Here is a 25,634-nt window from a genome sequence, read left to right as displayed (position 1 = left end):
AATGACTGAAGTTTATGGTGTAATGTGGGAAACTTTATGCATGAAGTCAAGACAGTTTCTTAGGTTAGAGGTAATACTTTATAAGATGGTGACGCTTTATGAGGTTAAGGGTGAAGGAATTTTCCCAAGGAAGCTGTGAAGGACATTTCAGTTCTTTAAAGTATGAATAAATACATGAAGATGTTCTGTATTATAGTATAGAGAGCATGGTATAGAGTTTAGGAAAACTTCACTGACCGTGCAAGTCTTGTTAGTAATGAGAAATGAGGTAAAGAATTTAGTATGGCTATGCCCATGAAAGGCTTCATACAGAAATTCAGCTGAGCTTTAAGATCTACAAGCTCAGCGAGGAGTCAGAATGGATGACCATATATCATGTCTTCCATATGTCTAAATAATTAAAATTAATAAAGCTGTAAAATGAATTATACACTGATGTAAGAAAATAAGACTTTATAATGACTAATAAGATGTAGGAGTTGAGTTTAGAATTTTAGAATCCACAGAGTTTAGCATTTGATCCTGGCAGTATAGGTGACCCTACCCATAACTACTAGTCAACGATTTATAGTATCCCACAAAGAACTGGTCCTTTCTATTCTGATTGAACCTATAGTTCTGAAAGTTGAACTTTGCTTAGATTTCATCTAGCCATCTTGATTTTATCATACATTGGTAAATGTCAGACTATAAACTGGTGAGCAGGGTAAGATAAGCCCCCAGGCTCTGGTAAAGGCTTTCTTTCCAGTGTCTCAGAGCATACTTATGGCATGACTCTACACTTACTATATTTATGATATTGGTTTATTTTGCATTGTACACAGAAAATTCCTACTTCTATTTGGTCAATAGCTGTGGAAACTGTTAGGCTACTTATATTTCCACAGGGGAAATCTGAGGTCTGTAGTTAGTATGAAGATGATTTATAGTTAATATGATATAAGTATCTGAAAGGATTATTATTACTTTGTTCACAGAGTTTGATAAATGAGTTAGCAATAGGGAATTATATACTTAGGAATTCTCATGTTCCTGATATCAGTAAAAAAAAAAGTACTAACATTCTATAAATTTTACACAAGGAAAATTTAGCAAAGCTTTATCTACCTTATGAAACAAATGATTTCATTCAAATTATTCTTTTCTTTGAAATTTACAAAGAGATGGTACAAATTACTTGGACAGCACCCAGGCAACATCATAAAAGTTGAAGTAACTTTGCTGTGTCAGTACAGTTCAAATTGTGATCTTTGAAAGACTACAAACCGTATTTTGACAAAGCATCACAAAGTGATCTATATTAGAAAGAATGGCTCCATTGATAAATGATAGATTTAAATCTGGAATCTGTTAGGCTTTAGGATCCTACATTTCAGCTAGCTTAGGGAATAAACACAGAAAAATGATAAAATTTGAGACAACACAATATCATATTTGCTTTGCTCAATTCATTTCCTAACAACCTTTCTCTAATCCATTATATAAGAATCAGGACTGTGACCAGTATTGTGTGTGAACAAGAGATGAAATAAATGGAAATCAATATTGTCTTTTAGCCATCAGTCACACACCATGTGTGTCTTGGGTTTCTTGTATAACATTCTGTTGTGATTACATGTGTCAGTCTCATTTTGATTCCACAACAGGAATTTGGCATTTCAGTAATAAAAGAATAGAATTAAGGAGCTCAATCAACACCAGAAATATAAAAAGAAATACATTAACAAAACGTACATGAGATTACTGTCTAAAATAGAACACTAATTTATTCATACACAATGAGAAATATAGCAACCAGTTGGAACAAATATATTTATATCTGCTAGTTGTTACTTTCTAACTTTACAGAAAAATCGGTAGAAGAAACAAAATTACATTGGAGAATTTTACTTGACAAGTTAGTAGAGTGAGTTTGAAGAGTTAGAATAATCTTGATAGTTATTGACATGCTACACAGTTGCAACTATCTTTATTCCAAGACCTTTCCTACACTGAATTGCATCTATCTATCTATCTATCTGTCTTTCTTTCTTTCTGTCTGTCTGTCTGTCTGTCTGTCATCTACTTATTATTACCATCTATCCATATATCAGCTATATATTTATCAATATTTATTTATCATCTCTCAATCAGCTATCATCTCTCTGGCTATCATCCATTTTATTATCTCTATTCTTCAGACAACATTCTTTTAATTCTTTTATCTACATCTCTTGAGTACCTAACTTAAGATAATCATCATAAATACATGGCAATACATAGGAGATTTCTACAAATGTAACTTTCTTTTTTCCATTTGTCACCTATAATATTAGATTTCAGTGCCTCTGGTAGAAACTACTGCCTATAAAGCCTTATTTTTTTTCTTTTTTTGAGAAATGATAATGGAAAAGTTGAATTGAAATTCAAAGACTCCTTATCTTAGTTAAAAAAAAAATCAAACTCTGGCTCACTTTAGCAGCTTTTACATTCTTCTCCTACCAATTATTCCCTTTTCTTCCACCAGCCTAACTTTATTAGTTAGACCTGAACAGCAAACTTTTTTCCCTTGCCTGTCAGGCAGCCACATAGCAAACTTCCTCATTTAATTCAAGTCTTTGTACATTGTTATTGTTTTCATTCTATTTTAAATTTCAGACAACTCTTTTTTGCACAAAATACAGTGAAGGACAAGGCAATTTAGGCCATCCACCACAAGCTCTTGATAGCATTTCAAGGAAGAGGTGTGTTAAGAGTGATTGTTGAATGGGAGCTTGCAAGGGCTGGTAGTGAGATCAGCAGACGAGAAAAAAGAAAAAAAACAGCTCAACTTTCATTAAGTGTGAATTAGAACTCAATATCTTGCATTTGTAAGGCGTGCTTTCTACTCTTTGAATCACAGTCCATGTACCTTTTGGTTTTGTTTTAAAATAGGGACACATTCTTTTGCCCAGACTGGCCTGGGCTCCATCCTCTTAATTATTTTTCCTGCAACACTTCTTATTAGTTGAAGTAGGACAGTGTTGAGAATTCTGTCCAAGCTGATTTCAAACTACAATCCACCAAATTTTTGCTTTATAATTAGCTAGGATTATGGGGATAAGACATTGCTTCCAGCTAGAAATAAGATTATTGTAAAAAAAAGAAAAAGAAAAAAAGATATTGCTGTCAATATAACAGAATGTAATCAAACCTTCATTTTGATAGTGAAATACTGAAATCTATAAATAATATGAATAAATGGTAATTTTGAAAAATGTTGAAGCTTTTAGCACAAAGTCAGACAAAAAACTATCTTATAGCCTCCTTTAATTTCATGTTTTCTTTCATTTGTGTATGTCACAGATTAACAATACTCCCTGTTTTTTAGTTCTTATAATGGAAATTATTGGTTTTGTGTTTTCCACAAGTGTTGCTGTTTTCAGAAATACGTGCAACTGTTCAGATGTAAAGATTTGGACTTACTCAAACTAAACTGCATGTGTCTATGGGATTATCACAATGAAGCATTTTTTGCATTATTATGTAGGCTGATTAAAAAAACTGGTTAAAGAAAGAAAAGGAAGAATGGAAGGAAAAAAAAGAAAGAAAAAGTGCTTAGAGACTGTGCTTGGAACATATAGCTCAGTAAAATGTAGTGTTCTTTTCATGAGTTTTCAAAACATTTTGTTTTTGCTCTTATCACTTAGAAGCTTATTTCTTGAAATGTGTTTTTCCTCTCTAGAATGGAGTTAGACTTCTACTATAGATTGTCTTTTGTTCTTGTTTGCAAGAAGACAGGAGTCTTGATGGAGTAGACAGAATCCATTAAGATGAAAATCATAGTGGATGATATATGATATTTGTAAATATCTAATAGTTGTCTTGGTTTTGTGACCTGTGTCTGTTCTTGTTTCAAATGGTTAAAACAGATAATACTGATATTGTAAGGCTTTTTGTTTTTGTGATTTGATTAGAAACCACAAATGCAACTGCTGTGAATGGTTGTGTCTAAATACTCCATTATGCTCACATGCAGAGTCTGTCTTATGTACTTGTAACTTTCCAGAATTGCAACCATAAAGCCCAAGGTGGCATCACAGCTGCTTAACTACTTTGAATGTCTAAGGAAACATTTGATTGTCTTCTCCTTTAAATATCAAAGTACCCATTTCAGAAGTTTAGGTGATACAAAACAGAGATAGTATTTAAAACCCTTCCCATTACATTGGCAAAAAAAATCAACCTGAATATATAACAGTGATTACTAAAAGTTGAGAAGGGGTAAACTAAATGTAAAAAGTTCACAATAATGTAATGAACATTTCCACTGTGATTTTGTAGTGCAACCATCAAATGCTTTACAAAATGGTTTGCTAGCTCTCTTCTTTACTTTGCGTGTAATTTGCAGATATAATCATCATATTAACACATGATAATAGTAATACAGTAATAATGTGCCTAGTCACTCCTGATTGTTCAAATTGATTTAAAAGATTTTACTTTCCTTAGTTATGTGATTGCCTTTAAAACAAACGAACAAACAAAACCCACCTCAATATCCTCTTATCTCAATCTGTTACTTTCTATTCCAAGTGAAAACACTAATTGTTTCAAAACCACTTCAGCAATTTAGACATTACAATGTTAGTGCAATTCACTCAATTCATTTTCTACATTTTATATCTTAATGTCTATTTTATTGTGTGATGAAAGTAGACATAGGTTTAAAAATAGTAACAAATATATGATAATCCAGTGTATTTATTTTTAAAAGATAATCTGTTTGATTATCATAATGGGCAATGAACTCAGGGACTCATTATTGTTAAGCAGAAATTCTACAACTTGTGTTAAGCCCCTTTTCAATTGGTTATTTTTGAGCTAAGGTCTAGCTTTGTGCCTAGGTCCTACCTGGGCTACAATCTTCCTACCTATCCATCCCTTTGTTTCTAAAAATGAGACATGTCCACCACTGTGCCCAGAATCATAGTTTTCTCATAGCTGGGATAACAGGTGCATGTCACTTTGCTGAGCCATTTGTTGAGATGGAGGCTTGGTAACTTGTATACCTGAACTAGCCTCAAACATGTGATCTCTGCCTCCCAAATAGTTAAGAGTATAGTCTTGAGCCTCTACACCAGGTTCCATGAAAAGAAAATGGTTTGAAGCAATGCAAAATTTTATTATCTTGATTATTAACTTGATCCAAAAATATTTAACAATATTTTAGGATCAACAGTTATTCTTAGGTTTTCTGAAAGAATATAATTTCACAATAATGTGTATAACATAAATTTTTCATTTTTAAAATTATTTGAAAGTGTGCTGTTTCTTACCAACCTGTGGGTTTTGACATTTAGAGAGAGAGGCATGGTTTTTATTCATTTCTGCAGCACGAGAGTTTTTGGGGAGGGAAAATCCTAGGCAGACTCAAACAAGGAAAATGATGTGGAGTGAAATAGGGCAGGTGTAGTCTTGATGCCATCCTTTTTGTAGGGGTGGAATCTTTTATTTAACACATATCTAATTATCGTGTTAAGTCTCCACTCCAACTTGTGATCTTGAGCTGTACATAGACAAAAGCTAATAGTCTTGTGTCTTTTTACATATGTGTTCACCCCCTTATCTGGAATTTGTGTCTTACTACTAAAGTTTATTACCTAGGAAAATCTCTAATATTATTTTTATGTATTTTGTGTGTTAATTTTTGAGACAAGGTTTCATAGTCTTCCTACCTCAATCTCCAGTAGAGTAGGATTGCCAGCGTATGCTGCCAGCCATACCTCCCTAAGACTATTTTTACAGCAGGAAGATCACTAGTAAAGAACATGATTCTCAAGAAATTAGGCTGGATTAAAAATAGTTATTTATATAGTTTTCTAAGATAAGCAGTTAAGACATCCATTATAAATAAAGTTTTGAGAATATTTGAACAAAATGTGGCTGAACTAAACTTTGACCCTCTCATTATATACAATTCAAGGGACTGTCAATTTCCTCTACAAATCAGTTCAATTAAACATTACTATTTAAAGATCTATATTGGGCTAATTCTTATGGGAAAATTAATTCATGTAAGTTTAAAGATTTTTACTAGATTTGTATTGTTATTGTAGAGGTGATATACAGAGGCATTACAGTTACACAAGTTAGGTACTGAGTACATTATTTCTTTTTAATCCATGTCATCCTTTCCCTCTCTGTCTCCCAGTTTTTCCCTCCTGTCCCCACCTACAAGTTGTGTAGTTCATTGTCCACACAGTATGAGTGAGTACCACTGCAGTATTTGTTCACTCTTTGTTCTACCTTTTCTCTGTCTCCCTTTCTCCCCCAAAGACAAATAAACTTATATACCACAAAAGGAAAAGACTACAAAAATAACAATAGCAACAACATAATCTCTTCCTTCCATTTCTTTTCTAAAAATATTTTTATTGTAAAGATATTGTACAGAGGGGATACATTTCCTATGAGTACATAAGTACATTTCCTATGGAGCATTATTACCCCTCCCTTGTTTTTCCCCTACCATCCCTTCCCTCACCACCTTCCTAACTCCTGACTCCCCGGCCCTCAAGTTGTAAAGTTTGTGTTCAACATAGTGTCTTGTGTATCTCATTGTTATTATTACAATGGGTCAACATGTATCCTTGTTTCAGCATTTTGTTATTTCCCTTCCCCGCCTCAAATTAGAAAAACATATATACAAGATGCAGGGCACCAGAATCAAATACAGTGACAACAGGGGTTATACTGTGGGGGAAGAACATAAAAAAGAAACAAAAAAATCACATAGTACATTATAAGTACACTAAAAACAACAGCGACAAAGAAAAAACTCTTGTGTCCCTAACTTGGGGCTCATTTTGCTTATACTAAAGCTACCAGCACAACTATGCTTATCACAGCATTATTTACCATAGCTAAGATATGGAACCAACCCAGATGCCCCTCAGTAGATGAATGGATCAAGAAAATGTGGCATATATATATATATATATATATATATATATATATATATATGGAGAGAGAGAGAGAGGAGAGAGAGAGATACAATGGAATTCCATGCCTCCATCAAAAAGAATGACAGCACCCCATTTGTGAGGAAATGGAAAGACTCAGAACAAAATATATTAAGTGAAGTAAGCCAGACCCATGGTTTCCCTTTTATGCAATAGCTAGTATACATCTAGGAAAATCTTACCAGACAAGCAGAAAAGATCAAAAGCTATGTGCATATGACCATATAAGATGATGCTAAGTAAAATGAACTACTTCCATTTCTTGATGTGGCTAAAGGGAACTCTTTACACAGCTGGTGGGAATGTAAACTTGCTCCACCACTGTGTAAAGCAGTGTGGAGGTTTCTAAAAAGACTAAACATAGAACTTTCCTATGACCCAGCAATTCTACTCCTGGGCATTTATCCAATAGAACACAAACAACACCACACTGAAATGACCAGCACAGCCATGTTCATCGCAGTATTGTTTATCATGGTTAAGATATACATTCAAACCAGATGTCCCTCAGTGGGTGAATGAATCAAGAAAATATGGTATATATACACAATGGAATTCTACTCTTCCATCTGAAAAAAATGATATTGTACCATTCTTATGGAAATGGAAAAACTTGGAAAAAAATAATCGAAGTAAGTCAGACTCAATGAAAGATAGGTTGCAGGTTTTCTCTCATTTGTGGTAACTAGAGTGTATCTGGAAATCTACAAGCAAAGACACTGAATGGTTAAAAAGCAGTACTATGGGAATATGATAAATTATACAGGTCTCTAGAGAGTCTCACAGTGAGACCAAAGGAGGATATTCATAAAAGCAGATCACAAAAGCCCAATAACTTTGTGCATATGATCATATAAAAATATTTTTGATGCTGATACTCAATTCAGGACCTTATGATTACAAGGAAAGTGTTCTACCATTGGAGCCACACCTTGAGCCCCAAAGATTTCATATATATATATATATATATATATATATATATATATATAATTTTTAATTTGTTATTTTCTTAAATTACTGTCTGAAGGATAATTGTCCTTGGGATTATTATACTGAAAATCCCCATTCTGCATAAAATATCATAAATGCATTCGTGAAAATAGAAAAAAAGAAAGCCTAAAAATTATTTAATTTTTTTAGGAAACTGCTATAGCTAAGTAAACTAAATGAATAATGGAATACAATAGGATTTGTACGCACGCATCTTTGTATATGTTTATATCTATATTTTTATGTGCCTAACATAATAGGTACCTATATCTGTATTTTTTATGTGCCTAACACATAATAGATACCTAGCAAATGTTCTTGTGATGAATCTATCGATATTTCCCCAGTATTTTGGTTGCATGCAGTCTTTCTGGCATGGTTTAAAAAATCTAGGTGGAAAAATTACTATTTCTTTTAAGCTTAATTCAATTTGATTCTAATTTAATTTTTTTTCTTTCTCACTATGATAAATTTATCTTTTCTTATGTGCCAGAGGAAATGACTCTGTGAGAAACATGGTAAGATGATAAAAATAAGTATATCTGGATAGCTTAAGTTTAGTATTTCTGTGGTTCTCTTTCCTTAAACTTCATCTTCTCTATCCCAACTATTCCCTGTAACAAAATCATTTTAAAAATTACTTTTAAAGTGGGTGTGGGAGGGGAAGCTGATGAGGTGGTAGAGCTCTAAGCTTTCAAGCCCTGGACCCAATCTTGCACACAACTATTGAAGGAAGAAAAAGAGAAAGGAAGGAAAGAAGGAAGGGAGGGAGAGAGGGGAAAGGGAGGGAGGGAGGAAGGAAAGAAGAATGGAAGGAAAGAGGAGGTAGGAAGGAAGAAAGGAAGGAAGGAAGGAAGGAAAGAAAGGAAGGAAGGAAGGAAGGAAAGATAGGAAGGAAAGGCTAATAGATTTAAACTGAATAATTTAAAATTCATTATTTAAAACATGAAATTGAGGTTCGATAACAGACATCTTACAGTTTTTATAAATAATATCACTGCCAATTTATAGAATCATTTCTTAGGGAAAATCTTAAATTACAAAAATGAGTCTTTTTTTAAAATTGTATGACGTTTTAAAGCTAACCCATAAAGAACTTCAAACAATTCAGGAAAATTGATTCTTAGATATTCAGATTCTATGAAACTTCTTTACAGGTCAATTTTTGAGAAGCAACTTATAAATTCCTCTTTTGTAATAATATTTTTCTCTATTCTCATCTGTTATGTGTTTTGTAATTAGAGACATGATTATCCTCATACTTTGAAAATATGATTTACAGAAATCAAGTGTTGTAACATCTTTTGTATGGCCAACTACCCAATAGACATCTTGTAGACATGTTTCTTGGTAGACTATCTCCTTCCATTTCTGGAATGTCAAAAATCTCTTTAAGTGTTTCTGCATACTTTGAGGAAATTGAATGAAACTTCAGTATCACAGGTAGCAAATCACATTACTTTTTATCATTATTGTGAACTTGAATAGGACATACAAGCAGTAAGAAGTTGTTCTTAATTGTAAAACATTCATAATTTTCTAAAATTTATATTTGTATGTTCACCTGTACAGATGGATGAGTAAAACTTATGTTATATTTTTACAAGGTGCTAAACCTTATTTTTAAACTGCAATTAAACACTTTATAATCAAGATGGTCTTAAACTATGGTTTTTAAAACAAAGAGCTATAGGCCTTGTGTATGTATATGTATGTATGTGTGTGCATGCGCCAGTCCATAGGCTTGAACTCAGGGACTGGGCACTGAGTTATTTCTTTTGCTCAAGGCTAGTGCTCTACCACCTGAACCACAGCTCCACTTCCTGAGTTTTTGATGCTTAATTTAAGAGTCTCACAGACTTTCCTGCTCAGGCTTGCTTTGAAATTTGATCCTCAAGTCCCAACCTCCTGAGTAGCTTGGATTACAGGCACAACCCACTGGTTATATTTAATATAATTCAACCCATTACATGATATATTATTAAAAACCTGATCATTAGTAAGTTGGAAAAATATTAGCTCTTTGCTATGAAAAGTCCAATGTAGAGTTTATCACAATTGCCCACACTCCTTTTTAAAACTAATCAGTATATTTGAGTTACAACCTCTGATTCAAGAGAAGCAATTGTGCCCAGAAACATGAAACAATAGGTACCTAAGCAATAAGTAGTGTTACTTCTTAGTGGCAAACCCAATTATTTCAAGGGTCACTATTTTCAACAAAATATTAGCAACTTTTATAGTCAGGTTAATTTTTTATGCTTAAAATGATCTGGCTTGGGGCTGGGAAGGTGGCTCAAAGGTAGAGCGCTTGCCTTGCATGCTCGAGGCCCTGGGTTCGATTCCTCAGCACCACATAAGCAAAAAGAAAAAGCCGGAAGTGGCGCTGTGGCTTAAGTGGTAGAGCGCTAGCCTTGAGCTGAAGAGCTGAGGGACAGAGTCCAGGCCCAGAGTTCAGGCCCACGACCAGACCCAAAAATAAAAAAAAATTAAAAAATGATCTGGCTTATCTCATCTTAGACCTGTAAGATTCAGTCTCCAATGTTCCAGTCACAAAGCCTGACCTTCTCCCTTTTTCATACCTGTTCCAAATTTCTTTTTTGCTCTGTGTAAAATGTTCACATTTGTCTTCTTCCACTGTTTTTTTGTCTTTCCATATAACTTTAAAATAATGCAACTGTTTTGCTGTCTTTTTCAGTGCTCTCACTAAGTCCTGTTAACATGTTCACTCATTTTAACCTTTTGAACTATTGGATATCATAGTCAAATTATCACTATAAGGAATCAAAGCAACACAGTCATGATAACAGTTAATTCTCAAGTAAAATCAGGTTGGAGCTCTCATTTGCCACACATTTAATTTACATGTGTGTATCTTAGCCCTCAGAGTAAAGCAACAATGAATCAGCCAGTAATGGAAGATACAGATTCGGAACCTATATCAGCATTCAAGTAGAAAAACATGAGACACTAGAGAAAGTGTTACAATCATGCGGTATCCACTTAACACTACACATAGATCTGAGCACATGTTCTGGGTAACATACAGATTTTATCCTTTCTGACCTTCTGTGCTGATCTCTGAAATTGTGGCTGTTTCATGTCTTGATGAGGGCTTCATCAAGATAAAAAAAAAAAAGGTGCTAAACTAGGACAGTACTAAGCAATTAGTTACACTATAAAATCTTATCCTAATGCCAGGTGTCAGTGGCTCACGCCTGTAATCCTAGTTACTCAGGAGGCTGAGATTCTAAGAATCTCCATTCAGAGCCAGCCCAGGCAGGAAACACCGTGAGATTCTTACCTCCAGTAAACCATTCAGAAAACCAGAAGTGGCGCTGTGGATCAAGTGGTAGAATGCTTGCCTGCCTTGAGCTGAAGAAGAGCTACAGTGCCCAGGCCCAGAGTTCAAGCCCCACGACCAACCAAAAATAAAAAAAATGAAAAACACTTATCCTGTTACTGCATAGTAGAGAATGTGCTTGATTGGGTAAATGACTTTTGCAATTTATTTATTTGTAAGTTAAAGTTAACTGCTCAGTACTTTGGAAAGTTAAATGAGCAATAAAATAAGCACTACTAATAAAATATAATCTTTTAAAAATTTTAAGTTAGCTATAATCACTACTAATTATCGTCACATTTTGCATAATATAGAAATAGTGGGGATGAAATTTTCTCTTCTGCTTTTTTAAAAGTTAAAAGTAGGTAGAAATTAAAAATGTAAATAGTTGTACAAAGAGGTTTCAGTTCAACATATCAATTTATGAAAAATTACATCTTCATCAATGTCACCCCTCCCCTCTATTTTTCCAGAATGAAATTTTCTTTTTTTCTGTTAAAATTATTAAGTTCTTTTTTTAAAATTTGCTTTTATTATCAAGGTGATATACAGAGGGCTTACAGTGACCTACGTAAGGTAGTGAGTACATTTCTTGTCCAACATTGTTACCTCCTCCCTCATTTTTCTCCCACTTTCCCTCTCCCCTAAGACCCCCCCTCTCCAGACTGTAAAGTTCATTTCCAACATAGTGTCTTGTGGGTATTGCATTGGATCACTCTTTATCCTTTGTCGCATCATTTTGTGATTCCCCTTCCCTTCCCCAAATCAGAGAAACAGATGAAACAGACTGTGTCTTTTCAGTTCTTCCTTACTCATACCACAGGTACTCCTAATTTTTTTTCTTTATCTACATTAGCTCTCAGTTATTATAAGGTAGTTTCCCATTTTTTCTAACCATTTCCTTTTCTCTTTCCTCTGTTAAGATAGTTGTAGTTCTGGCTTATGAAATATTATGACTTTAAAAACTACTGCAGAAAAATCTCAAATATATTAGAGTGTTTCATTATGTTTTATGAAACCAGAGATTTTCCTGAATATATTCAGATAAATCCATAAGAAAGCTGGATATCCATGTTATTATAGATCCTTGTTATTATTTTAATTTTACTAATGAGCACTTGAAAATATTTGAACTGATTTTTATTTGATACAAACTTTCAAGTTTTTTTAGCAGTTTATTTTGGTTAATTTACTATTACCAAAAAGTAAGAAATAGAATCATCTGGTCTTATTACTGGGTTACTCAACTGTGACATTCATCTTGCTCTGTACGGCAATCTTCATTTCCTCAGACCATTGAGCCTTTTACTTTCCCTTGGGCTTGTGAAGTGACTTTTGTGTCTGGTGACCTAGTTCCCAAGATTGAAAGAAATGCGAGGAAACTATTTCACAGAGTCCTGCCACATCACCAGCATATAGGCTTTTCAGAATCCTACCAGCTTTAGTTTCTGTGAAGCCCACAGTTTACGTTCATGTTTTATGCACATGTGATTCACTAGTAGTCATAAAGCACAAGTGCATAAATTTTTGTGCATAACAATTTGTGCTATCATAAATAGCTCAGAAGAAAGAGGCTTGAAAAGCAAATTAAAAACCATACTATTGTAATTTGACAAGTATGGCTTGACATTAAAATAATGCACTACACAGAAAGTAAAACAAGTTCTTGATAATTACTGTCCTTCTGTTAATATCAAAGTGATGATTTAAGCAATGTCTAAAAACTACAACTAACAAATTATTTTAAAAAGCAAATCTAGAACTATCTCATGTAGAAATACTTATGTAGTAAAAATAGAAAAATATTTTAAAAATCTTTTCATCTAGTCTAACTTGTAGTTTGACAAATAAAGTTAGACATTTCACAATGGTCACAGAGACTTATGCATAGGTTGAGTAATTTTAAATCCTGAAACAATCTCATTCCCTACTTTGTGAGCATGACCTTAGTTTCATTAAATATATTCAAGTCTTTACTGGCATGTTTTAGCTCATGTGGTCCGGATGGCTTTTACAAGACATAATTGTTGCCTGCATCTTTTTCCTCATCACCTGCCTATCGGTGTATGACAACCATAGGGACAAGACAAAGCAGGCTAGGGAAGATGAAAGTCAAAGGAGAAATGATAACTTTCTTTACGTCTTACTAAATATTTGTTGCTTCAGGTATCAGCAAAGACTGAAAAGCAAATATTGTTTAATGAAGATTTCATTCTAGAGGGAGTAGAATCATCAAATGCCTAAGAAATAAAACTGTCATTCTCCTCTGAGATTTTCTTTCACATCTCCCTCGTCTTCTCAGGAAGATATTAGGATTTCTGTTTTTACTTTTTGTTTCTTTTCATGTTTATCAGTTTTCCAATGTTTTTATAATAAATTATATTGGTTTGTGGTATGGGTCTGAGGAAAAAAAGGTAAATTTATTCTTAATTTGTCTTTTGTCATAAGTTACAAAATAATATATTGATGATTGTCATCATTCCTGATTTCAATTTAAAAGCACCTTACATCTGTAATCCTAGCTATTCAGTATGTTGAGATCTGAGGATCTCAGTTTGAAAATGGTCAGAGCAGGAAAGTCTGTGAGACTCTTATATCCAATTAACAACCCCAAATCCAGAAGTTTAGCTGAGGCTCAAGTTGTAGAGTGCCAGCCATGAGTGGAAAAGCCAAGGGGCAGTGCCAAAGCTCTGAGCTCAAGTCTCAATGTGGTACTAAATAAATAAATAACTGAAAGTCAGTGCACTAAATTTCCCAGTCTGAATGTAAATAATCCTCAAAAAAATCTTACATAAAGTGTTTTATAATATAAAAAGATACAACCAGAAAAAGGATCTATAAAATAAGATATTTGTTTATAAATGAAAATAGAGATTAATGACATTGAATTAAATGATACATGCAAAATTGTAAACATCTAATACAGGTAAAAGTGCAAACAATTCTCATAGAACAGTTTTGGGTGGCCATTGATTAGATGTATTTCTAATTGACATGCTTTTCAATTATGTAAATCAAACATGCTGTTGTTTCAAGGTGAAAGCAACCACATATCCAGCAGGTCATCTGAAAACTACATGATTATCCAAGTTTTCCTCTTTTTTACATTTTTATTTGTTAAGCTTCACACTATGAAAGATTTCCCTGAATTTGAAATTTTTAGAAATGAACCATCATGCTATGATCTGAATCATAACCCGCCTTCTATGCAGATGCCACTTCACAGTTGTTACTTCATGAAAATCTCCCCTGGAATAGTCAGTGAGATTATTCTGAAATATTCCTGTAACCCTTGATTATATTTCAAGAAGCACAAATAAAAGTTGAGTATTTTCAAGGGACTGAGAAAGAAAGGAGGAATGGACAGTCGTAGACAATTTCTCATTTTTTCTGTTCCATACTGTCTCTTTCTGAAGTGTTGTACTATATGCACGCTACATTTTCAAATACATCATTCTTAGGTGGAGCCAAACTACCAAAGGGTGAACATAGAGGAATCTTAGAACAAGAGCAGAAATGAAATGACAACGACTCAACCAACATTACAGTTATGGAACTCATAGGACTATTTTAATAGAGCCCCTGAAGGCAGATTCATGAAATAGAGAAATGCTCATGAGCTTTTATGTTCTTGTTCCTCAGCTCTATTCTCTGTTTAACACTGCTGTTACAGACAGTGATTCTGAATACTTCTTTTTCATCTATATATAACAACCTTTTTTTAATTTAAACCCCTTCAAGGCTGAGATTTCCTTATCTCCTTAAGCCAGTCAATATGAATATAAATCCAACAAATATCCTCATTCTTTCAGATCTCACTTAATAAATGGTGAACATGTGTGAATAGAATTAACTAGGGACTTTAAAATGCTCAATTTTCAAATGCTGATAAAGGATTTATAAGATATGAACATTGTATTTTATATATACAAAAATATTTCTGGATCATTCAAAAAATATCAGTTGAGACAATACTTCACTAAGCATACAGCTTAATTTTGTGAGTAAGTATTCCCCAGCAGGGGAATACTGATAAAAAAAATCAGTGTTAAAGAAACAAAATAGCTTCTCCTTGAAATGCTTATATAGAATTCAGTTGATGTGCTGCATTCTTTATATCCCTGCAAATGTTACGTTCTGAAAAAGCGTCCAGTGCTATTATCATCCCCCGAATGTTCAACTGATTCACATCTCAGGGAAAACAGAAAATGTTTTAAGTATGGGAGAGAAAGAGATCTGTTCATTGTGGATATGGAAGATGTCTAGCACATTACTAAAAATCAGGTTACTTTACAACTGTGTAATGGTTTCTACGCAATTGCAACTTAATATCTTTTTGTTGTGTTTCCCAGCACAGTGATGCAGTCCATGACCTTCTTCTGGATGTGATCACATGGGTTGGAATTTTGCTGTCCCTAGTTTGTCTCCTGATTTGCATCTTCACGTTTTGCTTTTTCCGTGGGCTCCAGAGTGACCGTAACACTATCCACAAGAACCTCTGCATTAGCCTGTTCGTAGCTGAGCTGCTCTTCCTCATTGGAATCAATCGGACTGACCAACCAGTAAGCCACCCACACTGACATTTGCAAAGAATTCCTCGAATACTTGCAGTATTGAAGAAAAACATAAATGATTAAAAGTATATTTTAATTTTAATTGATAGTAACTTTCAGATCTGGCTCAGTGTTACTTTTAAACGACTTATTTGCATACAGGAGTGGTAATTATATTTATATATGTATATATATATATATTAGAATAAATTTTTGGCTTTGCAGGCTATTGTCAGTTGAAACTGCGTCCATAGATTCACTGCTCCTTATTATGAACCTCTGACATCTGAATGCTGTGTTTCTGACAAATGATGGGACCTAGCTTGACACATCATTATTACTTTAAAAAATCCCAAGTACACAATTTACACTAGGATTCACTCCAAGTGATGTACAGTTTTGGTTTTTGGACAAATACATGGCACCATATAATCAATCTTTTAAATTCATAAAGTATTTTAACTGCCCAGAAAATTATGCCTCCCCTGTGCATTTGTCTTTTCTTTCTAAGCCATGGAAAACATTGATTTTTTTAAGTCTTCATAATTTTGTTTTTCTTTTCCAAAATATCATATACTTGAGAACATATACTATGCAGCTTTTTATGTTGGCTTTAATCTATTAGTATTATATATGTACGTTTCATGTCTTTTTGTACCTTGCTAGCTCATTTCATTTTCACACTGACTAATATTTCAGTGTCAGTTCCACCACAATTTGTTTATGCATTCACCTATTGAAAGACATCTCCATTGATTCTGAGTTTTAGCAATTATGAGGAGAGTTACTATACATATTTGTGTACTGATTTTTGTGAGGACACACCTTTTCAACCTCTTTAAGTGAATATTAAAAAACAAAATTACTGAGTTATATGGTAATCATATGTTAATTTTTGAAAAAATCACTAAATTATCTTTCAACCTGTTTACAGTGCTCTACATTCTCACCAGAAATAAGACACACATTTCTTTAAAAATTCTGTTTCACAATGTCTCTTAAAATCTTTATATATTTGTTGCACATATTTTCATTACTTTAATCATAGAGATGAAATTGTGATAAGCTTAATAATGAGATAATTTACAGAACAGAAGAATATTTATCTAACAAATATGATTGTTATTCGATAAGTCTAAAATGAGGTTATGAATGGACATAATTTGTAAAGTAGTATAAATGGCAGGTCATTTTAGAATATATAAGCTCTTCTCCAATTTTGTTTTATACTTTTGTCAGATAAGTTCTTTCACCACATTAAGTGCTAGCTTCATACTTTGCTGCTCTCTATTTCCTTGTATTGTGGAAGGAAGGAGGGCAGAAAAAAAAAGAGAACAATACTGGTCAACTGGTTTTGGTAAAAAGCAAATAGAAAGGGAAAATATACATAATATGTAATGATTTCCATGTGCTTTATTCCCCTTTTGATTTTTGTGAAACCCTTTATTAAGATATTTGTATATGGTAAGTTTACTCTCATGGCTAGAACTGAAAATCAAAGGAAATATTTCATTTTTTAAAATTTTTATAAGATTTATGAGTATAATAAATAATTCATTCATTTAATACTGTTCTCTAGTATATGTCCATATGCATAGATTGCTTAATAATATAAATGCAATTGAATTCATGTCTATGATGATGTATTCATGATTAATAACTGTAAAGGATATAATTATGGTGAATATATTTTAATTGCTCAGCTCACTTATAAAAGAGCCTCTCTAAAATGTACATATACATGAATAAGCAATCAGAGTACACACATTTCCCCCCCCAAAAAAAGTATAGCTCTAGATTTAAAAAAAATTAATAGTTGAAATTCTAGCTCTAAAAGAGCAGTCAATGAAAAATTGTGTCATTTTCAAAGAAGATATCATTTATCTCTGTCTTAACCTGTAATTCAAATTCCATGTGATTTGCTTTCATTTAGAAATATTACTTTTATTTTTATTTCCTGAAATTGCATGCGATCTAAAAGAAATGGTACCAAATATTGCATGCAGCAAGAAACGAATCTGTGGATCACAAAGAACAGTGATGGATAGAAAAGAGAGGGACTGCAGCTCAGCAAGCTGGTCTGTTCTCTCACCACTGGTTAGATGTCCTCTCCTACCACTCATGTCGTGTTGGCCAGCTGCTCCTTTCCCACCTCAGTCCTTTGGCCTCCTCATGGTCTCCTTCATTGCCATCCTGTAAACTCAATGACCCTCACCTGCCCTCTGTCTCACTTCTAAGGGACCGTACTAACTAATTACTCCAGTTAAATTTTCTAATTTTTCTCTTGCTCAATCTTAGTAAGACCTACAATCTCCTTCTAGAATATTATTATTAATTAATGATATTTAGATTAAACTATTTTCCATGGGTTTAATATTTCTGTATCAGCTTTTTAAAAGTTTTTTTTTTAATATTTGTATCATGTCAGTATTGGCGCTTGAACTCATTTCCTTGCTCCAGGCCGGGTCTCTACCACTTATGTCACACCTCCACGTTCTCCTTTTCTTTTGTAATTAAAAGAGTTAATAGTATTAGATGTAGCTCAGAAAGTGAAATAGAGAGAGTACTTGCCTAGTATGTCTAATATCCCAGGTTTGATCCTTAACATCATAAATTATGTGGTTTTTATATATGTGTCTATGTTAGCATACCTAGAGTAATGTCTATGTAGAATTTCCTGAGACTATTTGAAAATCTTTAGGCAAAATTCAGTAAAAATCAGTAATAATGCTTCCCCTCTCTCTCTTTCCCTCTCTCCCTCCCCTCTCTTTAAATGCTATCCTGACATGTCATCCATAGCCATCATGAAAGTTAAAAGCAGTTTGCAAAGACAGGGAACACTGAATTCGTTTTTAGCATGTGCGTTTTATCAATCTTAGCTAAGCTATTTGCAGTCCTCCTTCATTACTGCTAGGTTGGTAAGTGGTTTAGTGTTAAAGGCAGTTGATGAATATTCCCTGTGGAAGCTGTTTGACTGACTTGTCCGTTCTTTTCCCTAGATTGCCTGTGCTGTTTTCGCTGCCCTCTTACATTTCTTCTTCCTGGCTGCCTTCACTTGGATGTTCCTGGAGGGGGTTCAGCTGTACATCATGCTGGTGGAGGTTTTTGAGAGCGAGCACTCGCGAAGGAAGTACTTTTATCTGGTGGGCTATGGCATGCCTGCTCTCATTGTGGCTGTGGCAGCTGCAGTGGACTATAGAAGTTACGGAACAGACAAAGTGTGAGTTGATTGTGTGTTTTCTCTCTCCTTCCTTTCTTTTAAAATCTAGTTTCTAATAAAGCTTTGGGTTCTCTTGGTTTGTTACCTAAAGCATTAAATGTAAGAAGTCAGAAACAAAGGATATATTCAATCTAATGTTAGCTTATATGAGTTATGTTAGCCTATGAGTTGAAAAGAAAAACATTCTTGAACCTAAGTGTGATGCTATCTTCAAGCAAAACCATTTCTCTACATCATCACTTAGAGTAAGAGGTAAAGATGATATTTGTTATTTTTTTCAGAGCGCTGAGACATTTGCCACACAAGGAGCTGTGACACATGTACTAGGACAAAACAGAGAGATTCCTAACATTGGTGACTTCTCACTTTCTTGTTATGTATATGCTAGACATTGGAAAGTCTTTTGCTTTATGAACAAGAAGTCCAGAGGACAGAAACATTTTGTGTTTTTCCTCCTTTAATCTCTGTGTCTTTGTAGGGTGCAGTGATAAATTTATCTTTAGTGATATCCAGCACACTGGAAAAAAGAGTTCAGTTGAAATTGCTTCTTGACAATTTATGTCCTGAAAGTGAAGGAAACCCTCCATGGAAGAAACAGAAAGAAGTCTGAGGTAGATCTCTGATGAAAAACCAGAGTGAGGACGTAGACTGGGGAGAGAAAATAAAAGTAGCGAAGGAAGAGAGGTAAACAGACCCTTAGAAAGAGAATCATAGAATTGAAGGTCAAAGAAAGTAAGAGAAAGTTTCAAGTTGACATTTCAAAACCAGTGGTGATTTATGTCAAAGATAATTCAAGTAAGATAAGCACTGGAGAAAAAATCATTTGACCTTTGCAACAGCTATTTGGAGAAAGAGTTGGGAGCAGAAGCCAAATTGGAAGGTGTGAAAAGATAAGTTAGTATCCAGAAAGCAAAGTTTTTAAGAATTATGTATACCATGGAATAATTTGACTGAAAAATAGTGATCATATTAGATTCTTTGATTAAAGTAACCAAGGAATTTATGTGGAAAACCAATGCCTTATGGGGTTTGAATGTAGCTCAGTCTTTAAGTACTTGCCTAGTGTTAATAGGGGCCTTGACTCTGTTCCCAGCACTACAAGTAGTTGTGGTTAAAGAGGATGACAACGGAAGCCTGTGTAGGATGAGAAGAAACATGTTTATGAAGAACAGTGGAGAGAAAGTACCTTTCCTCTCACTTGTAGTCAATATATACAAGCTGAATGATAGGTAAAGGTACTCTCGGACCATTGGGAACAAAAAGATAGATGACTATGGCACACAAGATTAAGGATACCTTGAATTGATGTTGAAAGTGGTTTCTGAACTGATGGTATTGATTTTACAGATGAGGAAATCAGCCACATTAACCCAAAGTTGTACCCATGGTTATATATAGATTTAGACAGCAGCAAACATGTCATAAACCAAGTCACATTGTGTTAAATGTAGGAGGATCCTTTTTACATAGCAAAATGACCTTCTTCTTTGGGGTAAAGAAAGGTAAATTTCTCAGACGCTAAGAAAGGTAAATTTCTAAGCAGAGAAAGGTTCCCATCAAATCTAAGCTGCTGAGATCTGTTGAATGAATAGCTAAGGTCACGTTGTAGAGTCAGGAGATTTGAAGAGCTTTGAAATGAGCCCTCTGGAAAATGTGTTAAAGAGCCAATTAGACATTAATAAAAAAAATTCCAAGCAACAGTGAAGGCTCAGGTGAGGTTAGATAACATCAATTTGTCCAAAAGTTAATAAGCCAGGCTTCTGAGAGTCAGCAGCCCTAGCTGACTAGTAATAAAGCAGGTTGCTTCCCAGAAATGAGAATTCCTAAAGATGGAACAAGAAAAGGACAGCAGAATTATAGGAAGCCTTGTGAATATAACATATATGTGGTACCTAGGCACCAATAATATAAATAAAAGAAATCTATTTTCCTTCCTTCCTTCCTTCCTTCCTTCCTTCCTTCCTTCCTTCCTTCCTTCCTTCCTTCCTTCCTTCCTTCCTTCCTTTCCTCCTTCCTTCCTTCCTTTCTTTTTCTCATTTGGGCACTGATGGTTCATGCCTGTACTCTTGACCCCTCACCAGGCTGAGATCTGAGGGCTGTAGTTCAAAGCCAGCCTAGGCAGGAGAGTCCAGGAGACTCTTAGCTTCAATGAACCATCAAAAATCTAGAAGTAGAGCTGTACAGTTAATCGCTAGAATGCTAAGGGCACAAATAATTATATGTAAATGTAATTACTAACAATTGAGTTTGAACCTGACTTTGTGAAGTATTGTCAAATATGAGCTCATTCTCATTCAGTAACAAGGATGGAACAGACTAGGCTTAGAAAAAAATATTTTCTCTTAAAGGTATTTTAGGATAGAGGTGTTATATTGATCATAGGTTTGTGGTTCTTATAAAAACAACACCTGGATTGATATGCTTCACACGTTATAAAACTCAGACCTTTAAATTGTACCCTTCTATGGCAGTTTGTTCTCAGTGTTATACACTCAGCACCACTCAAAGAGCCCAATAGCAAAGAGCCCAACAGCAGTCACTCCTCCAGGATTGTATAATTTTACATTTTGATCAGTACACTCTCCCCCTAAAATTAATTTGAGTGATACCATTATTTCTGACCTTCTAGGACTTCAAATATTGTTCTTACGCAGCTCTGTTTGCTCTCTTGAAGTTCCTGATTTTCTTTTCTTTTCATTTAATGATTGTATTTCTCCCCTTAGTTATTTGCAAATATTCCTGTTACTGAATTGATTCAACTTGTATGCTTTGCATTTCGGTGATTTATTTGGAGACAGATGTCATTTCCTGGATAGTTGAAATCTGTCTTCTTTTAGAATCAATAGTGTACAGGACTGGTGACTTTGTGAAAGCTTTGGCCATCATTACTCTAATTTCCTGCACCATAACTAGAATGTCTCATTTATTGGTGTTATTACTATATGGGAATAGAGGCTAATTTATTTCCAAGGTACTTATTCAAAACCAACCTTAGGAGTTCAGCTTTATAATTATGATTTTTTTTGCCCGAATAAAAGCAAAACAGAGAAAAAGAGCAATAGGTAAATGTTACAGATAAATAGGAAAAAAATCAATAAAATTCTATCACGGGCAGATACAAGCTATCTCAATATCTCTTCTGTATATTACAAAGAAAATCAACAACTGGTCACACAGGAGCTTTCCTACTCCACTGGAAAATGATTAACATCTACTTTGGGGGAGCTCATCCAACCCAATAACTCTACCGTTATGTCATTTTCACTGAAGAAGCAAGTGTTGATAGAGTTCTAACAATGATATCCCACCAACCCATGGAACTTATATAAACAATTTTTAAAAAAGAAACAGATCATTGAAAATAGAACTTTTCTTTAATATTCAGGTGTTTATTTGCCAAACTGAAATGAACATTTCATTTTTTTGCTAAGGTCTTAATCAAGGCATCTTTTCAAATACAAAGTTAAACATTGGCTTCTATGCAACTCACAAGATTTCTGCATATAGAATTCGATATCATGGCTCTTACTGTCTCCTGTCTTTACTATTCTAGTTTCTATTACTGTTTATTTTATTCCATGTAACATTACCAATTCCTAGTTCACTTTGTGAATGGTTTGTGATGTACCTTTTAATTTTTGTTCTTGTTTTTTGTTTTGCTGGCTAATATCTCCTTCCTGAATGTTATGGTAGGTTTTAAAAATAAAATGTATGCAATCCACAGTCAAATATAAACTGGAATTTATCAGAGAGATATAGGCCATTTTCAGTAAATTCAATCTAGTAAACTTTTGTTTTGGAAGTCCTTAAGAGTTATTTTTAGAACTTCATGATTCTTAAACTTACTCTGTTTCAACCAAAAAGAGCACATAACAAAACAATTTAATATATATCACAATGGGTCATATAAGATTTTTTTCACCTTTTTACTCCTCTTTATCTATTTAATTGCTTTATTATAGTATAAGGAGTTGTTAGTTCAGAAAACTTTCATAATAATAATAGCTTGCCCTTCCTAAAAATAGCGAATTATATCAACAATAGAAGATGGCTTTAGAGATAAAATTGTTCTCCTAGGTTTGAATAAATATTATTTTGATACAGATAGAGATGCGGTCATATTTTATCTGGCTGATAGATTATGATGTGTTTTTCTATGAAGTGTTATTAAGCTGTTGAATTTATTATGTACTGTGCACACACACACACACACAGCATACATAATTTGATCTTGAAATGTTGCTTCATTTGCCATCAATTTACAATGCTTATAGAAGAGTCATTATTTCTGTCTTTTAAAACAAAACATTTTTATTTATCTCACATATACTTAGTAGTTATAACAATATTTGGCTACAACAACCTTATAGTTGAAAGACTCATCAAATAACCAAATGTCCCTTTTTAAACCAATACTGGATCTCATGTTTGAATTGCACTATTAATAATGAGAATTTATTTCCACTTATCTGTTTTTATGTCTTTTCCCAAACTCCAGTCTTTTATTCATGTCAACACTTAATGAAGCTGCTCAATAGAATACTGTCAGAAGATGAGTACAGAAAAGTCTGACATTGACTTTGCAATTCAATCAGAACTGTTTGGAAATAGAGTCCTGCACACTCTGATTTTATTATCTGATGCTAATCAGTTCATTCAAACGTTATTGCCTTGATATTACCACAAAATGCAAAGTGTTTTAACAGTTAAGTTTTTAATAGAAAAAAATCACATTAATGGTTTATAGCATTTTCTGAGTCTCATGCATACAAGTGAAAAGGCTGTGGGCAATATTATGAGTGGATCAGGAGATGGAGTGAGATTTTGGTACCAGGAAGAGGAAGATCATTGGAGAAAAACAAAAACAAAAAACAACCCACAAAACAAAGGATTGCCTAAGAGATAAAATCCAGGCTAGCAAATTATTGATAAGGGCTTGCTCAAAAACATGGATTAAATCTTGAACATTTGTGATCAATCAGAAATCCTTAAGTAGTAGAAGATTAGGTAAGCCCTAAAAACAACCAAATTCAAATGTGATCATCTGAAATTGCTTTAAATTATCTATTGAAATTTAGATTCCCCCATCCCAGTTCTTTAGCTTATGAGCTGCCATGTTTCTTTATTTTCTTTCTATCATTTAACCAGCATGAGTGTTTGGGCTGAAAAATGGTCTTTATTTTGTAAATTATTTTATTATTGAAGAGACTTGTCAAGGCACGTTGAATTTAATAGTATCTACTAGTTTCATATATAGGTTTATTATATACATTTGTCTCTTAAACATACATAAAGAAAATATTTTCATTTAGAGTATTTGTCTAGCAATTTTTAAGTGACATTTAAAAATATTGTTACATTTCATTGAAATGAAACAGGTCAAAGACATCAAGTTATCACCATATGTGGAAACTTTAAGTTCAGCATGAACTTTTTGGTTAAGCATTTATCCATTTCAGAACTGCATACCAAACAGACAGGGTGATGGTCTGTTAATTTGAAAATACAATGAAATAAAACTAAAGTCAAATGTTTAACTTGAATTCTTTCTAGAATAAAAGAAGTATAATAATATACATGTTCATTAGCCATATGGATTTAGGAATCAGTTTAACTAGAACAAACCTCAAACCCAATTGTTTATCCCAATTCTCCAAATCTGTAAAGTGGAGTTTATTATAAGTACTTTGTAAGGCTATTGTGATGTTTGAAACTACACATGTGTATATAAAGGTACTTACGTATGTGTTGGAGTATGTATGTAAATCAAATGTATAGCATGTGCAAGCTAAATTACAACTATTATTACTAGTTCTATTATGTAGTTGATACAAATAAAGACATAAAAACTTTATGATCAGAATATAAATCATATATTATATTATATATTATTATATTATTCTGAAATCCAGAGCTGTGTAGAACTATAAATGTTAATCATGATTACTACTATTCAGACTCCATCCTTGCATGAATCAGAAAACTGTTTTATTCTGATTCACTTGCTCCAAAAGTATCTCAGGTTTAGCTAAATGAGTGTACTGTATTGAAAATTATATTAACAAGGATTGTGCAAGTTTAGGGTTAGACATGTTATGCTTGGTATGTATCTGTCTCTTTTTCCTTTCTCTTGCTTGCTACATTTCTCTCTTTTTAAAAACTCTTTCAACTATTCCAGTAGATAAATATATCTGCATATGTTACAGAGATATTTGCATATGTTACAGAAGAAACAGCATTGTATAATTTATAAATTCTCATGAACAACTTGATATAATTAAGACTTATTAATTTCAGGGCTGAATATCAACCAAAATATGTTTACTGGTTACATTGAGCACTTGATAGTTTACTCTCAGATTTAATGACCTGTAGGAAGTATTAAGAATACTATTGTTAATTCACATTTCTTAAGAAAACATTGAATAATAATCACATATCTGCTTCACAAGGAAGAATAAAATCAGAGCCAAAATGCAATTTTCCATAATATCTAAATGACAATACATTGCTGATTTTGAATAAGAAATTATAATCTCACAGTG

General features: G+C 33.5%; 1 protein-coding gene across 25 annotated transcripts in view; it reads left to right on the top strand.

Annotated features, from left to right (window-relative positions):
- Adgrl3 (adhesion G protein-coupled receptor L3) overlaps positions 1 to 25,634 on the top strand; it is a 735,816-nt gene that overhangs the window by 612,631 nt on the left and 97,551 nt on the right. For all 25 annotated transcript variants that reach the window (XR_011369974.1, XM_070012589.1, XM_070012578.1 and 22 more), the window contains 2 exons: positions 15,669 to 15,878; positions 18,869 to 19,089. Coding sequence is in view for 24 of the 25 variants with exons in the window: in XM_070012589.1 (XP_069868690.1) it covers positions 15,669 to 15,878; positions 18,869 to 19,089 (431 nt within the window). In the remaining variant the exon portion in view is untranslated. The remainder of the gene's footprint in view (positions 1 to 15,668; positions 15,879 to 18,868; positions 19,090 to 25,634) is intronic.

The sequence above is a fragment of the Dipodomys merriami genome, unplaced genomic scaffold (genome assembly GCF_024711535.1).
Source record: "Dipodomys merriami isolate MVZ:Mamm:240054 unplaced genomic scaffold, mDipMer1.0.p SCAF_9, whole genome shotgun sequence".
In the NCBI taxonomy this organism is placed as follows: domain Eukaryota; kingdom Metazoa; phylum Chordata; class Mammalia; order Rodentia; family Heteromyidae; genus Dipodomys; species Dipodomys merriami.
This window is presented reverse-complemented; position numbering and strand designations above follow the sequence as displayed.